This window comes from Pituophis catenifer, unplaced genomic scaffold (genome assembly GCF_029215685.1).
Source record: "Pituophis catenifer annectens isolate HBS135680 unplaced genomic scaffold, rPitCat1.0.hap2 SCAF_2, whole genome shotgun sequence".
In the NCBI taxonomy this organism is placed as follows: domain Eukaryota; kingdom Metazoa; phylum Chordata; class Lepidosauria; order Squamata; family Colubridae; genus Pituophis; species Pituophis catenifer.
This window is the reverse complement of record NW_027256882.1, coordinates 260,550,890-260,568,756: the sequence shown is the minus strand read 5'-3', so window position 1 is coordinate 260,568,756 and position 17,867 is coordinate 260,550,890. Positions and strand designations below refer to the sequence as shown.

General features: G+C 37.4%; 1 protein-coding gene across 1 annotated transcript in view; it reads right to left on the bottom strand.

Annotated features, from left to right (window-relative positions):
* Positions 1 to 17,121, bottom strand: part of MAP1B (microtubule associated protein 1B) — a 58,238-nt gene extending 41,117 nt beyond the window's left edge. The window contains exons 1-2 of the mRNA XM_070938806.1: positions 16,895 to 17,121; positions 7,527 to 7,628 (exon numbers count right to left, since the gene is read on the bottom strand). Of these exons, the coding sequence (XP_070794907.1) occupies positions 7,527 to 7,628; positions 16,895 to 17,072 (280 nt within the window). The 5' untranslated portion in view covers positions 17,073 to 17,121. The remainder of the gene's footprint in view (positions 1 to 7,526; positions 7,629 to 16,894) is intronic.
* Positions 17,122 to 17,867: the final 746 nt, after the last annotated feature.

Below are 17,867 nucleotides of genomic sequence, written 5' to 3'. Positions count from 1 at the left end.
TGGTCAAAATCTATTTTCTAATTGATGAGATGTGAGCAATAATAGGGTTGCTTGCAAAGTAGTCTCTGGATTAGAGATCATAACAGAGTAGCATGAGCCAACAATGACAGACTGATGACTCTTTGGTGAGCGTCTGCTTAGGAAATGGTCTGGTTGTTTCCAATACCCTGATTTAAACATATGTCTATTATGCTTACACATGGCAAAGGAATTATTATAAATCTAAAATCATGATTTTTTTAATAGTCTGGAATGGATCATGATTAAAGGCAGATATGGAGAAAAGGAAGTGGGGAAAAAATAAAAGAATGCTCTTACTGTCCTTTTATATAAAGCAGCAAGAGTGAAGCAAAAACTACAGGGTATTAGATTAGTTTGTTAAGCATGCCCAGAAAAGTATTTGATGGAATTCTAATTGAAAGAAAACAAAGATGACAGTGACCAAAAATTTGGAAAAGTGCCTTGAAATTTATGCTGGGCAGCAGTTGTGCAGACTAGATTTTTGCTTTTCAATAGTTAACTGATAAATGCATGTGCATGAGAAAGTTACTGCACAATTGTTGTTTTAAAGAAAGTATATGAATAAAGTGAATAGCTGGAGTTATCACAGAATCATGAAAATTCGAACAGACTTCAAGAGGGCATGTAGTCCATGCAGGTTCTAATGTATTTTGGATGATGGCTCTCTAGTTTTTGTTTGAAGATTCCCATAAAACTTATTGGGTCAAAAATTAATGTGTGTTTAACAAATGTGGATGCAAAGTAATTGATCAGAACAAAAGAAATACACTGAGGTGGTTTGATTATACAAGAAGAAGGAATATAGATTGAAATGGAAAACAAAAATAGGGGTGGAAAGCTCATTGAAAAGAATATGGTACCATAGGTTTGCTTAGGTATGGAGAGGTATACTGAATGGTGATTGGGTAAAATAGTTTTAGCTTCTTTAACTCCACTCCCTCCTTTTATCTATTTCTCTGGGTTACTATTTTTACTCCTTTTCATGCGCTTACAAAGCCTTGCTTATTTCAAAAGGCAATAGAATGCTAAGTATGTATGTATAAGTACACAAACCAAAGTGAAGATTTTCCCCCCTTCACTTTACTTTACAAAGGAATTTACCACTGCCAATTAAAATGCAAGGTAGAAAAAGAAATGTGGTTCATTTCCATTCTTTACTTTGCTTAATTTTAGCTGTCAATTAAGAAATAAAACTTATGAGGAAAGATACAATTGTGTGAGATATGTCAGATGTAGGCAATGAACTCAAGGTTCAGGAAGTCAAGCCAAATATATATATATATTCTACCAAATGAAGTAGGATAATAAGCAATACACTAAGTCCCACCCAGCACTGAGCAGTAACACCTGCAGATTGCTTCCTGTCAAAGATAGCCAAATTGAGACTAATTATCTTAAGGCGGTACAGCTTTTGAACAATTCAGCACAATGAATTCATTAACAGAAAGGTCCATGGTGCACATGTGCTGGAGAGAGGAAAATAACATGCTTTTATTTGATCTCCTGAGATTAAAGAATTTTTAGTCCTATTTGAAAAATATGTTGGCAATACTGGAAAACAGCTTGTGACTTTTGCCTGAGACGGAAGAAGCAATGCATTTGCAAAATAGAAGCTTGTCCTTGGAAAGAACAAGCAGCAGTTTGTTACTATTTTAAATTTGAGCTCATATATGGAAATAAACAGCTTTTACAATGGGATACACTATTTCCTTGGTTAGCGTGTGATTTTTCAGGCTTTATTCAGATTCTATTCATTCAGACGAGAGCTAAATTTGGTGACTGATTTAGAAGCATTAGTTGCCTATGCTTTGAACTGTAGAGTATAACAGATTGGTACTTCTAATTATTTTTTTAGAAATATTTTGTCTCTTTTCTATGGCTTATAATTGGTGGGAAATCTACATATTTCCATTAATTTCAGTAAACGGTATACCCCTCTGAATCATTATGAGATGAAGGAAATCGGATTCTCCTGTTTAACATAAAATGACAGCATCAGCAGGGTGTTCTTCTGCTTTATAATCCCCAACTTGACATGCGATGACATTATCCCACAGAAGGCAAAGGCAAATTATAATTCTTGATGTAATTATAGGTTTAATGGGAGGGGGAATTGTTACGGGCAAAGTAACCCTTCCCAGCAGGTGTTTCTATGAATACAAATAGAATAACCAAAATCTATACTGTGATATAGCCCCAAAGAGACAATTCATAATGATGCATAATATATGAATACCAAAGCTTAAATTTTGGAGTTGGGTTATTATTGATGACTGTTTTGATTCTCAAAGGAAAAAAATCTTTTGCCAATCTTCTATATTTCTAATAGGTGGAGAAGACAATATTCTGAACTTTTTTTTTTTATTTGTGGGATCCTCATTAGGGATTATTTAAATCTTTTAAAATTTAATCTAGGGTCTGTAGTTTGCAATTGATAATGACAACCTTAATAGTTCAATAGAAATGGATAAATTACTATGAGTAATATTAAATTAACACATTGCTAAATCTTGCCTTCCTATACTTTAGAGCAAATGTGTCTGAAGGAAATGTACTCAAAGAGCTTTTATTGTAAGCTCTTTCTATATCTCTTTCTTTTAGACAGGTAGTATTTTTAAAATGCATTTAACAGTAATAACAGTACAATAAAAATGTAAATAAAATGTGTTTACTTTCAAAATTTTGCATCTTTTAAATTCAGCAGGAAAATAAAACTAGTAGAAGCTTCCTTAATTCTACAAACAAAAGCAATAGAGAACATTGCAAAAAATTAGGCATAGTTCTTCCATGTGGGATAATTTAAAATAATGTATTTACTGCACTGCTTTCTCTCACTCTCTTTTTAAAGTATTTGTACATTGCACATATATTATTCCCTTATAGTTTCAAGCAAGAGAAATGTCTAAGCTTAACTTCCTCTCTCTATCCTTATATTATTCTGAACAAGGCCTTTTGAAAATGAACTAGAATCTCCTTTCACCTTTGTTTTTCAATAGGACACAATTATCATTTACAGCACTAAATTCTGCAACCACAAACTTGAAATGTGGTAAACCTGTTCAAAGTATCAGATACATTATCCTTGTATCTATCAGAAAATTAGCAAAAAACAAAGCAAAGTTTGCGGTATGGATTAATGCATAAGGCTAGAAACTCAAGAAACCATGAATTCTAGTCCTGACTTTGTCACAAAGCTGGTTGACCTTGAGCCAGTCACTTTCTCTCAGCCCTAGGAAGGAGACAATGGCAAATTACTTGAGTCAAGAGAGACTTAAAGCCAGGCTCTCAAAAAATCCAAAACAAAACCAAAAAGATTAAGAAATGGGGGGAGATGATTTCTATTATTGTCCTGGCAGTTATTTTTTATTTTTCTGTTATAAAATATTAAAGAGAAGTTGTAGAAGTCTCCAGTGCTAGAATGTACAAATGGATTCCTTCCAAAATAAAATTAATATAAGTACCAACTAGTTTCTTTCCAGATGTTGAGCTATAGCCAATAAAGACAGTTCATACCATATAAGATACTTCAGTAACATCTTGTAATTCAGTATTTAATCAACTTCAGACAATGCAATAATGCTAAGGATGTAGCATTGCAAAAGGAAGTTTAGCAGAGTGTGCCTTTCCCTTTCCTGCTCCTCATGTTTATCTTCCTCTTCTGGTACATCACAAGCACCAAAAACTAAGGATACGGATCCTGATTAAAGAATGCTCTTTAACTACTATGAATAATTAAACTTTCAAATATAATTAGATTAAAAATATGTGCAATTCATGAATCATTTATTGATTAGAATTTTATACATCAGTTAAACATAAAAGTAGCTTCACACTTGGTGGGATATTTGGTAGCCGAAGTATAGAATTTTGGAAGCAATCAAGCTGGGAAAAACAAACTGAGAAGGAACAGCATTCCATAATGAAAATGAGGCATATTTATATTTCCAGTAAGCAAATATTTCTATTTGATAATTTAAAGTTAAGGATCAGAATTAAGAACTAAGAACCTCCTCTCCCCCCCTCCCAATTCAGAAAATAACAGTTGACATTAAAAGCAATTTTACTGGTTGGATTAACTGTGTTTGGATTGTTCTTATAGAAGTAAACACAATCCAGAAGGCTTTTAAGATAGCTACATTCTGAGCCTCATTGTTACGGTGCATCAAGGGAGTGATGCTATGGCACAGTTGCTAATAGCAACTTCTCCATGGGGAAACTAAGCATTGATCCATTTGCATGAGTCAGCCAAATTAAACTAACCTCCTGCCTCTTTGTCTCCATTTTCTTTCTTGCTAAGAATAACGAGTATAACAACTAATGCTGAAACTTCAGCCACGTTAACAGGACAGACATCCAGAGTTCTTGTAAGATTCTGTGATTAATAGAAGGCTTCCAAAAGTTTAATCTGTTCTCCCCAAAGTATTATTTGTAGTATTGCATTTCTTTTCCAAACTGAGCAACTTCCAAAGCTTATAAAATTGCCGTGCCATTGAGTATTGTGCTTTTCTGTACTGATTAGATGTGAAACCTGTCACTTGATTGGAGACTTCTCCATCCCCCCTATCTGTATTTGTGTGTATTTACATACTTACATAATCTACGTTGGAACATGAAAAATACTTCCACTTCAAAATATTGTTTTGTGACATTTGTATACTTTTCTGTAATGAATCTCCTATAAAGTTAGTAAGAAGTATTAACACTTAATTGTTAGTTTGAAGAGGTGTTACCAGACTTCTGATTTGTGGCAGCCATAGACTTTATAGTACAACTCTTCTACTATAAAGCTAATAGTGAACACAGAAAATATCAAAAAGAAGATATATGAAATATTGTAAATCCCAAGTTGGACTGATTACCGACTACTAGAGTTGTCAGAGTTGCAGTGCCCCAAGAAGCCCCTTTGCATCATGTTGCTAGGTCAGGCTGGGGTTGGGCTTCATATTACGATTGGCTCCGTGCTGCATCTTGCAAACTACTTGCAGTCCCAGAGCTGCAGTGCATCAAGAAAACCCTTTGCGCTGCACTATTGAGATAGATTGGGGCTGGGCTTAATGCTGCAATGCAGCTCAGGGGCTCCTTGCATTCTGAGCTGTAGACTGCCAAGAAGATCCCTTCCCCACACTGCTGAAATGGGCTGGGCTGGGTCCAGGGGTTTCTTGCAACCCCCAAACCCCAGTGCTCCAAGAAGTCTCTTTGTGCTGTGCTGGCCTGGGTTAGCTGTGGCTTTGCGCTGTGCTGCATCTCATGTCTCCATACAACCCCAGTGCCATGGCTTGCCTGAACTGCAGCATAGTAAACAGTCCAAGTCCCAGGCAAATTTAGCACTACTTGATGGCCCACAAGACAGGGTACAGGATGGCCAAAAAGGGCAGAGATAGGCAGTGGGGGGAACTGGAGGCTTCTGAACCGGTAAGGAAGATAAGTAGATTTCACCCCTGGATTAAATAGTTTTAATATCTTGGAATAATCTAGACTAACTTCAGGTCATCCAGGTACTGTCTAAATGCCAGCCTATATTTCTTACTATTGTGCACTTAATTTTACTTTATGCATTTGAACAGAAGTAGAGACTTGCATTAGTTTACCTTGATACAATGATTTGAACAGTAGATTTTAAGATTTTAATTAAAGTGAGTTAAAGTGAGTGTTATTTAGTAAAGAATTATTTAATATTCAGTATAACTGAAAATCTGTATCTTGTGCAAATCTTAGATATATTCCAAGAAAGTTGTATCGCAGGAGGTTTCTGTGATTTCTTTAGGATCAGGAAAAGTTTAATATAACCAATGTGGGATCTACAACAGATGTATCCAATTTACATCTGCTTAGCTCAATTCCCATTAAGCAGAAGTCAAATATTTTGGATCAAGACTATGTTCTTAATGATCTTACTCTAAAAGTAACTGTGGCACTGCATATATTCTTTCTTGAGAGGCAAAGAACTATGCAAGCTTTCCCTAATCTAATCCTCTAGAGAGGTTGCACTGTAAGAGCCAGCATCACCAGCCAAGAGAAGAAACTTATCTCACCACTGAATTGGGTTGATCCTATACCTGAATAAAGACCTAGGAATGTAAAGTTGAGTCTATACATGAAGTAGAATAAGATGGTAGAGGGAACTGAATCAGTGCAAACTTCAATCCCTCTTTCCCCCAAACTTTAACAAATAGGAGAGGAGGTTGTTCCCAAGATTTATTTTTAACTACAATGAAAACTAGAACATTCTTACCAATGAATGGGATGAAAACCTAAAGCCTCTGCCTTATTTTCTGAAGACACAGGCATAAAACCATGGAAACTATAGTTGTAAACCTATAAATTCCCATAAAATTAGCAAAGTCTCTCCTTAAATTCATGAAAAAAATAATAATCCTAATTTCACTCATTTTATATTACCTCCCCTTCACTGCTGTCTTCACCAATCCCAATTTTAAGTAAGACTTTCAGCTATTTAAAATTTGCCCACCCAGATCTAAAATAGGAAGACCCATTCTGCTGTGATTAAGCTAAGAAAACTTTATTTGAGTAAAATCCTATTTTAATCCTTCCTAAAAGAAAGTGTGATTCCTATTTGTTTTGATAGGATTTTATAACAGATAATCTGCATATTAAACTTTGGACATGTTGCATATGTGCAAGGAGTTGGAAGCATTTTATAGAATTTGAGCATCTAATCTGGGTAAATATGTAACCCTCTATATAGCAGACATACAAACTTTGCTTAAAATGAAGCCTGGGGAAAGGAAAGTGGCATAATCATCATAATCTTTATTCTCACCAATACCTACAATTTTTTAAAACCAAGATTCAACAGCTTTTGTAATTTAAAAGGAATTACAACTTATTCTGATCCCACAAAAATATTTATTTGTAGTAAAACTAAGAAAACATTAATCTGCAATGAAATTGTGCCCCATTGCTTCAGCTTTTATTAATGCAGAGAACTGCATTGTCAAAATGTCTATGGAGATGCTCAGTCATCTAGATTCGAGTCATCCAGGTTTGAAAAAAGCACCTTTGGGAGTACATTGTCAAAAGGCAGCAACTCACATCATATTATTCTTTTATTGGAAAACAATAGTGTATAATTGAGTTATCCTAAGAACAGAATCCTTTTTGCTCAGAACAATATACCACATGATTAGTTATATGCTTATAGTCCAACTAAATAAATTCCCTGTGAATTGATTTTCACTGATTTCATCAACATTTACTTTCCAGTAAGTAAGTCTGGAATTATAGCTACTGGCTGTGACATCAAGTTTACATATTGGCTTTGTCTGTTGTCCTCTATAAGTCTTTCTTTAAAAGAGAGACAACCAATTTTACACTGTGACCTTAGATATATTAATCCAAAAGAAAACCTCAGTTGACTTGCTCTCTGGAATGTGAATATAGGATTACAATTGTATTGTCTTAATGGAGACCAAGACCTATTGTGCAACAGGTGTTTTAAATTAATCTCCACCAAATACAGGCAATAACAGAAAAATAAACCTTACCTCTCACATCAGGAGAGAATCGAGCTGAATGGCGAGACACAAAAAGTTTAAGTTCTTGATCCAAGTTGCATTCAATGAGGTTTGTGTCCCATGATCGGATACCTAGATGTTAAAAAAAAAAAACGTAGTCAGGGATAAGTACAGAAATATTAATTACTATTGTTAGCTTCTTTTTCCTTTTACCTCAGGAGCTCAAGGTGGAAATCTTAGCTCTCCTTTTTCCAATTTCCCCTCAAGGTAGGTTAGGCTGATAGAATGGCCCAAAGTTAGGTGGCTTTTCCCACAAGCACTGGGATGGAGTAAGGCTGGAGTCCCAATAAAACTTTATGTTGATTTTCTCTCTTTCTCTTTCTCCCTCTCTCTCTCTTTCCGTCTCTGTTTCTGTCTCTTTCTCTGTCTCCCTCAGAATGGGACAACTTGCCACAGCCAACTCGCTGTGGCCAACTCACTATTGACAACTCATCACGGCCTACTCACCATGGCCAACTCACTGCAGGACTCACCATGGGACAACTCTATTTCATTATTTAATTTTAATCTTTGCCATTCACATTTCATTCTGTCCCTCCTTTTGCATCCTTTCTTCAATGATTCTGTTCCACTATTTCTTTCATGTTATTGTAGCTCTTGACCTGCGGCAAATTGACCGCAGCAAGTTGCACCTCAGATAGTTGGCCATGGTGAATTGTCATAGACACACACATTCTTCTCTCTTTCTTTGTGTCTGTGTGTGTGTGTACTTTGGTGGCAGTACCTAGGGTTTTTGTGATGGTTTTTATGCTTTGTACTGTTTTTGTTGTGGTTTGTAAGCAACCTTGCATTATAGTGCATAAGCTAGGCAACTATATGAGTCTTTTTAATAAGTAAATACAGTAAACCAATTCAATGGCTTAAATATAGGTTTGAATGTGAGTCCCCCAATCCTAGTCCAACATTTCACTTACTCTCAGATTCTCTTTACATATGGATGCATGAATACATTTAGATTTTATTTTTTAAAATACACCTGTCAATCCTCTACTCTAAACACATCATGTTTTTAAAACCAGTTTTCTTATTTCCCTTACCAGGCTTAGTCTTTTATCTCCCAAAGTCTCTCATATATCTTTAGTTCTTTAATTACTGACTTTATTTAGAACTCTATTCCCATCAAGGCTAGTCTTTTTTACTTGTTTTATTAGGGAGCAAGTTTATAGGATGGTAATGTGGCATTTACAAAAGGATGATGTGCTAACCAATTTGCAACATGCTATAAAAACATTGAACTAATTGTTTTATGCTACTTGTAAAAACACTTTCTCTAAATCATTATGCTTTAAATATTTATGAATGCATGTATGTATTTGTAAACCAGGATTCCTTCTCCCTACAGAAGCACTCAACCACATTACAAAAAGTAACAAAATTAAAATAATCTGTCATTACAATCACAGAATATCCATCACTACAACAACTACGAGCACCACAAAGAAATAAAAATGAAACAAATCTCTCCAGAAATAAAAATGAGTGAAGGAACAACTGAGTGAAGAAAGACTTTGCTGATCTAAATTTTGGAGGAGGGGAGGTGGTGGTAAGATAAATATGACAATCTATTTGAGTTTAGGACAAACACTTTGCTAGTAGTGACTAGGACTGTATCCCAGAAAAGGCCCTCATTAGTGTGCTGCTCAGATTTATATACCCAGCTTATACATACAGTGTATACAAACACTTTTTGTGCAGGTGTGTTTACTTGGAATTTCAAAAACATGTTGTGATCCTGCCCAATTACCAAACAACTACCCCAGGAGACATAGCCTGTTGCAAAGCACCACTGATCAGAATGCTACCTGCCACCTTCTCCACAAAATTCTCCTACCTGGTTAACTTTGCCCTTTTTGTGCTAAGTAAGCACAGTTCCAAATGAAATGTCCATCTTTTTTGTTTCATAACACATAAAGACAAGAACCACGCAGGGTTCTGGCAGCTAGCCTTCCATACATCAGTACTGCTATCACTCAGGGTTTTCTACCAATAACTGTATTCATCTCTGTTTGATGGAAATAGGCAATGTAGTATTGCCTAAGTATTGTATGATACTAATACTTTTCATCTAGTACCATTGACTTAAACCGTGGTACCCAAACTAACTGGGCCGTGCAAACAGCGGGCATGTGTGCAGAGTTTCATTTGCGCATGCGCAGGATAAGGTTGTGTGTGCAAAACTTCTTTTCCCCACACCAATTGCCACCGCCACTGCTAGTCTGAGGAGCAAGAAAGCTTTGGGACCACTTTCTTAAAGGATTCCATCTATTTTCACCAATAGAAAAAGCCAGCTCTATAAAACTCTTTTGTCTGATCTGAACAAACTGTCCCATCAGGGAATAATGCTTTCTTCTCATTTAACCTCACATTTGTCTTGAATCACCTCATTTTTCTCGATCACATCTGTACAATGAATGTTAATTTTATGGCAGCCTTTCGCAAACCATCAACTTCTGAACTATAATGCCTAGTTTGGGAATGTATTAATTCTTGGATTCCACCAACACACTTTGTCTCCCCAGGAACTCAGAACAATATACATATATTTTTCTTCTCCATTGTTTCCCCCACAACTACTACCTTTTGAGGTAGGCTGAATTAAGAATGTGGTAGGATATAGATACTATTTTGCTTTCTGCATATGGTTAAGATACAGAGTACCCAAGGCCAGCTATGTTATTTAGGCACATAAGGTAGAAAAGGCCACAGGTTTTCCCCGTATCTGCCAGGAACCATAATCTCACCAATTAAATAGCCATTTACATGACTCACATAAACATTGTAGCCTGCTTCATTCAGCCCAAAGATAGTTATTCTGCTCACACCCTTTAGCCTGTGTCAACTACAGTTGTATCATTACTGAGCAGATTTTCTATATACTAATACATCTAGCAATACTACAGGTTCCTAGCTTACTATTAGCAAGGACTGACATAAGAGAAACTAAATATGGGAGTCCAGCCAAGATAATATATTGATGCTTCCTTTTAAAGTCTTGAAAATTTTGAGTTTACATTTTTACATAAATAGCAGTAAACTTAATTCAATGTGTTACACTGAAACATTTACAGCAAGGTATTATAAATTAAAAGACTATTATTTGTTTATATGACATAAACGAAGATTCTAAGAATTAAATGCATGCAATCATCTTAGATAATTTTTAAAATAATGTTTGTTTTTTTTAAAAAGGAAGATTACAAACAGAATAAATGCAAATGTTTGGAAGCAAATCCTAATTATTGCATCAATTTTAAAGAAGGTCACCTACTTCCTCCCTCCCCAACTGTTTTATTGGTTTGGTCAATAAGACAATGTGAGTTCTTCTACAAACCTGTATGCATGTAACATTTATAGCTCTGTACACTGTACCTGAACAGCAGGTGTCAGCTAATTAAAAGGGAAGCAGCAACAGTGCAGTAATACCAAAAGGATAGGGCTGTACAATATTTTTCTGGTGGGACTATATTTGGCCAGTGGTCTGGGGTGGGAGATGGTGACCACCCTCCCAATGTGGATAAGATAGGACAAAAATTGTATTTTACCTCATTGGATTCAAATTGACTAAATAACTTAAGTTACAATGTATAAGATTGCTCTCCATTTTTTTCCCTTATGTTACATTTACAATCAATTTTGATGTTAACTTTGGAAAGGCTCTAAGGGCCAAAGGTAAGGATTTTGGGAGCCTCAGGAGACCCCTGCAAGAGGAGTTTCAATGTGGTCAGAAAATAACCACTGCTTTTCAGGATCTGTAATGGGCAAAATTATAACCTTATAATTATAAATACAGGTGGAAGACCTGTAACCAAGACAATGGTTAGATAAAAGAAATTTGGGTCCAACCCAATCTGTAATCCAAGTAAATGTCTGAGACAAAACCCTCCCTAGTTTTCCAGAAAATAAAGGGAAGAAGGGAACAGGAAGTGCATTCAGACATGTAAGATTCTGATACTATAACCTTATAATAAAAGTAGTATTGGTTGATGTGATTTTAGTTCCTAGTCTGGTCTACCTTGGAGGGCTGACAAGCATCCTTAGCAAAGCATACTCCATATTTTAGGGTTGAGATAGATATAAACAAATTTATCTGTTATACAATTAGAAACGGTTAAACAAATGGGCCTAGAAAATTAGACAAACCTGTTAGAAATTCTGGGTAAAGAGAATTTTAAATTCAAACAGTTTAATTTCCTCTCAGTAATTTAATGTTTGAAACACTAATTACTTTCAGCTGCAGTGGAATAGAACAGTTCCAAAAGTATTTGGGTATTGGTAATAATAGTAACGTTCATACAGCATGTTCCTTCTGCCTTTTAGGCAGGTTTTTTTAATATTGTTTCTTATTACAATAGAATGTATTAACAGGATAAAAGAGTTGGAAGGGACCTAGAAGGTCTTCTAACCTAACCCTCTGTTTAAGGCAGAAACCTTATACCATTTAGACAAATGGTTGTCCAATCTCTTCTTAAAAGCCACCAGTGTTGGAGCACCCATAACTTAATTTTATATACATATACATACACATACATACACACACACACACAGGGTTAAGTGACATTTGGAAAAACTGTGACAAACAGATTTATTGACAGGTTTATTGTCAGACTCTATTTCAACAATGATCCTGTAAGATTATTTCCAAATAAAGTGAGCAATGTAATGAATGGATATAAATAAATCCAATTATAAGCTTGTCTACTGGTGGAACAATGTTTAGTCTGCCCTGTTATATCTGCTCCAATCACTGGGGATCATCACCCCGAAGAAGCAATTTGGAGGCTGGAAAGAGTTCAGAGGTGAGAACACAAAGTCCTGTCATATGAGCAAAAGACCAGTTTCATGACACTGGATGGAGGTAACACCTGTTGAGCTAGAACTGTTTAAAATGGGATTACTGTATGAATTACAGAGCATTCAAATTCCCAACTTAGCAAAGCCAAAAGGATGTGCTAGAATTTAAACATCAACTGTCTTCAGTGCTTCTGTAGCATATCTGCTAAATTGCTAATCTTGTTTTTCTTGTATTTCAACAAAAATGAAAATATTTTATAAATAAATGTTCAAAAAAATAATTAAATCATATTCATGCTTCCTCCAAATTATTTCATTCTAATTGCTTCCAGAACTATTAAAAATACATCAGGCTCGCATACTCTTTAAAAAATTTGTTTTAAGTCAGTCAAATTAAATTGTTTTAGTCTACTGAGTACACAATTTTGGAAGGGTGCCTTTTTGAAAATTTTCAAAAGGGAATCCATATTATTGTGTTAAATCAATCAGATTTTGCTTTTATCCTGCTTTTAATGGAACTCTTGAAATTCAATAATGGCCAAAAAAAAAAAAAAAAAAGTCCAAAGAAGAGTGATTCCTTCTTCAGTTTTTTCCACTTCAACTATGACATCATTAGTAAATCTCTGCCAAATTTTCACAAAAGGTCTGACTTGACAGAAAGCAACTTCTGCCTTGGTTAGGAATGTAGGACGTAGCTCTATATAATGTCAGAATTTATGGTCTATTGCAGAGGTCTTCAAACTTGGCAGCTTTAAGCTATGCTGGCTGGAGAATTCTGGGAGTTGAAGTCCACAGGTCTTAAAGCTGCCAAGTTTGAAGATCCCTGGTCTATTGTGACATGCAATATTTTTTGTTGGAAGATCTTCCCATCCACTAATGGACAACTAATTTTTAGTGGAGATGATAGTTCTTATCTAAATTCCAAAGGTTAATCCCACACCTATAGCATGAATCTCTAGGGCGCATGAGTTTGTCTGGAAAACTGACCCAGAATTTCTTAAACCTGATGCATGTATCATATCTTTAAACCTTTTTCTCTTGTTTGACTTCAAATCCTCTAGTATAAAGCCAGGCTGATCTAAATTGTGCAGACAGTTTGAAAATGATTCAGAGGACATCTGATTAATAGTTTTTCCATATGGTATATAGAAAATTATTCTGACTTACTACAGTTATTATTTTAGGATATTCAGGTTTGCTATTTGCTTTATATCTTATTTTTATTTCTTAATACATTTTGTATCATTTCCAGGTATACAAAGAGTTTGTAAGTGTTCATATTTTATGGGATCTAGTTAACAAAAATGTTTCAGAATGAGAAACATATGGATAATGTATCCAGTAATGTATTCGTGTATTCACACAAATATGACAGAACTCAAATATTTTCAGTTTGTATGTTATATGTACATTCATTCTGGTAAATGAAAGATTTAGCTGGACATTTCTGAAAGATTGCTTTGTATCAAATCTTATAATCCTTTGCTACCATGTTTGAGGGCACCAAGTTAGGAAAATGTTACTGAACATTTGGTAATCAAATTCAGTTATTTTTAGAATACTGGCTTTTGCAAGAATTAAAAAAAACCCAGATATAAATCATAAGTTCTCAAAAAGCCAGCCTTGTTTAAAAGTAAATATGGAAGCCTATTAAAGATCCACTGTTAAATCAGTCTATACAATAGAGCTCTGTGAGTCAGCATTTCTGACACAATTATCACACAAAATTCTACACTAAAAAGTAGAAAGATTGGTCTTGTATATTAACATGAGTGATTAATAAAAATATACTGAAAGGAATTTTTATTTCCTTCTAAAAAAAATAAAATCAGGTCTGTCAATCATTTTTGTCAGTTCAAGTCTTTATCAGCAATCTGGGCAGACTCACAATTGTTAGATTTTCCATAGGTTTTAAAGTATGGGGGGGGAGAGTAAAATGGATATATGGAAATAAATATTGTATAATAAAGTTTTTTGATACATAAATAATAATTTAATAAATAATAAAGTTGATTTTCTATAATTATTAAATAGCTGTCACCATTAAATATCATTTGGTAATATTAAAAAACATTTTTCAATTCCTTCAAGATAATATTTTACTACGTCATCCATAGATGATGGGCTCTCAGATTTCTCTGCAGTGATTCATATTAATTGAGCATCTTCCAGGGTGGTGTCCAAGGGCCAAAACTAAGAGTGCAGAATCATGAAACCATGAAGGCCTTGCTGTAAAAGCCTTGTTCAACTAGACATTTAATCAAGCTGCTGTATATTTTAACAAAGAAATCTCTAGACTTTTCTAATCAAGGCTTAAACCACTGACATGGGTAAATCCCCTGAATGTTTATAAGTGCCATCATTTTGTGTTCAGAATCTAGTATCAAGAATGCTACAATTGAACTATGCAGTAAAAAACAAAACAAAAATCAATATAGGAATTTTGTTTCTTTTTGTTGAAGCAAAAACTGTCATCAAATGCCTTAATATTATTAAATTATTAATCAAAATGCAGCAAATTCCGACTTAATCTAAAACTTTTAGGTGTAGCCAGAAAGAACATGACCAAAGATCATTTCCGGCAACTTTCGGTATGATTACAGAAATCAATGTATAGTGCAAATTCACTAGAATACAAAATCAAGAACAAATCCCAAAGTAATTATGAACCACACCTACATGTAGCCAAGGGTTTCTGACAATGGCTGAAATCCCTTGCTTTCTTTTTCTAAGAAAAGAATAATTAAAGAGAGAATTTGCCTAAAGCTTATGAATATAACCAGCTTTGATACTCAAAATACATATCATTTTATTCTACTTGTACTGAAAAATTGCTTTCCTCAATTTTCAGTACTGCGACTTTTGAAAGCTGTAATAATCTGTGGCCAAGCAATAGTAAGATACAATAAATAAAGTGTTCCTTTTTCTATAATTATAATTTCTCTGTGTTACTTGTCTTGAAAAAAATATCTCTCCAAAATCTGCACTACGCTCAGAAAGCTTGAGAAGGAAAAAAATCCATATCACTTATGGCCGAAAGTTAGAAACAAAAGAAGCTGCTGTATTTCTGTCCAGAAGTGGCATATTTTGCAGCTCCAGAGCTCTCTAAAGCCCCTTCTCCTCAATTTTCAGAGAGCAAAAGCAAACAGGGTGCAAATGGATCCTAAATATAATTCTCTTTTTCTCCTTGACTGTATAAACGCCCTTTGTCAGCTATGGGCTGCCATAGGGACCGCACTGCGGACTGCACCACGCCCACCACGCCGCCGGTATCTCTGGGCAGACTCTCTAGCAGCAGCATAGAGAGGTGGGAGGAAAAAAAAAAAGAAAAAAGAAAAAGGAGACACTGTTGCTGGCAAGCAAAGACTGGAACGACCTCTGCTCTGAGCTAGAGGGGGGTGGGTGGGATGTGTATGAATGATGACAATAGGAGGGGAGGAATGACTCACAGAAGAGAAAAGTAAAACTCAAGATCAACTGCACCTTCCTTGTGCCTCTTGGTGCAGCAAAAATGCCAAAGTCAACTGCAGATCTTTCTGCGGAAAGGCAAAATACCCCCAACACCCAACGTATTTGCTGATTCAGAAGCAGAGGCATCCTTATCCATCTCCAGGAAATGTACTCGATGGAGTAAAAATCATACAGCATTTCCCTGGACATATTACCCCTCCCAGGTCTCATTTCCTTCTGCTTCCTGTCCTACATCTCTGGAAATATGGATGAATATCCCCAGAGAACAAGGTTTTCCTAAGAATGAGGAGGGGGATCAACTCTTAGACTTGTTGTTGTTTGAAGTCAGCTACGGGTAAAAAAAAACAAAAAAAAAAACCCAAAGCCATCAATTACAAGGGTGCCATTTCTTCCCCTCTCATCAGGCAAGAACTGCTGCCTCCACACCCTTCAGTGCCTCCCTGCAGCTTCTTTCTTTCTTCTGTGCACAAGGCACGCCTAGAAATGTGAATCTCTCTGAAAAATGGGACCGGGGTGGGGGGGTTAAATATTGACACGGCTGGCCACAGTAGCACTGCAGTTCTAGAGAGAGAATCCTCACCCCCTCCTAACACAAGCATCCACAGAAGAGAAAAGGGGGGAGGGGGGGAAGAGAGAGAGAGAGAGAGAAGGGAGTGGTTGCATCAGATTTTCCTTTTTTGGGATCTCCGCTGGGCTGAACTAGGAGATCAGCCCAACTAGTCCCCGAGAATTGCACCATAAACAGGCAAGGAGCAGAAGTTCCGATGGGGACGGAGGGGGCGGCGGGTACCAAGGTCGTAGGCAGAATCACAGCTCGGGTAACTGCATCGAACTCTCTCCTCCTCTCCCCCCCCCCCTCTCTCTCCACCACAAGAGACGGTGGCAGCAAGGACTTTTGTGCAACCTGTAGGGCGTCCCTGATCTCTTCCCTTTCCCCTCGGCCAAGCCAGAGAGCTCGGGGGCGGGAAGGAAGGAAGGAAAAAAAACGAGATCCCTCTTCCCGAAAATCCTGCCGGAGAGAAGGAAGAGAGGAGAAACTGGGCGGGCGGGATTAGGGCAGAAAACCTCCGCCTTACCTCGCTCTATATTGCTTATGGCTCTTCTCAGATGCTCCTCCGTGACCAGCTCGCCCACCACGACCAGCAGATAAAATTTGCTGTCGAGAAAACGGTGCGACAGGCTCGGCGAAGGGGGGACCGCGCTGGGAAGGCTACAAGACGGCTCCGACTCGGGTTCCAGCACTACCGTCGCCATCCTGGCAAGCCCGTCGTCGCCGCCGCCTCCTCCTCCTCCTCCTCCTCCTCCCTCCTTCGCAGCGCCTTCTCTAGGCTCTCCTCGCAAGGCGACGGCGGAGAAAAGAGGGGAGGCGACGAAAGGGTTTAATTCCAAAGGCGCCTCCCTCTGCAGGGGGAGAAGAGAGAGAGAGAGGGGGGAAAAAAAGAAGCGCGCCGAGAGGCACCGCCGCGCTCCAGGCAGCTGGGAGAGTGAGGGAGGGCGGGGAGGCGGCGGGTTTTTATACCGAGACAGTGCGGGGCTGGGACCTGGCGAGAAGGCGGAGGGAGGCGGCGGCGGCGGCTGAGGAGAAACAGGCGGGGTGGGGGGGGAGGGAGACCCGGCACAGCCACGCGCTGCTGCTGCTGCCGCCGCCGCTTTGCCAACAGCCGCCACAGGCAGCTGATGTCATTTGCAGCAAATCATTCCCATCGCTGCCTCCGGAAGGAGGAAGGATGAGGTGAGGCAGCGATGCCCCAGAAAAAGCACCGCCAGGAATGAGGATGGGGCCTGCTTGGACTCCCCGGGCCCCATCCGAACTTTTTATTTTTTTCCTTTTCCCCCTGTGGATTCTTCATCTTCAACATCTTGATCCAGAAAATAAGGATTAGTGTCTCCCGCCGAGGAGGCACAGCCATCCGGAGGACACACAGGGCCAAGAAAAGTCCAAGCAAAGAGTAATATTTGGCCCTGGCGATTGTGCCAAAGTCAAGGCAAAGACAGTATTTTCACATTGATAAACTCCAAAAGATCAGCCAAACGGGTTGGCCATTGGTT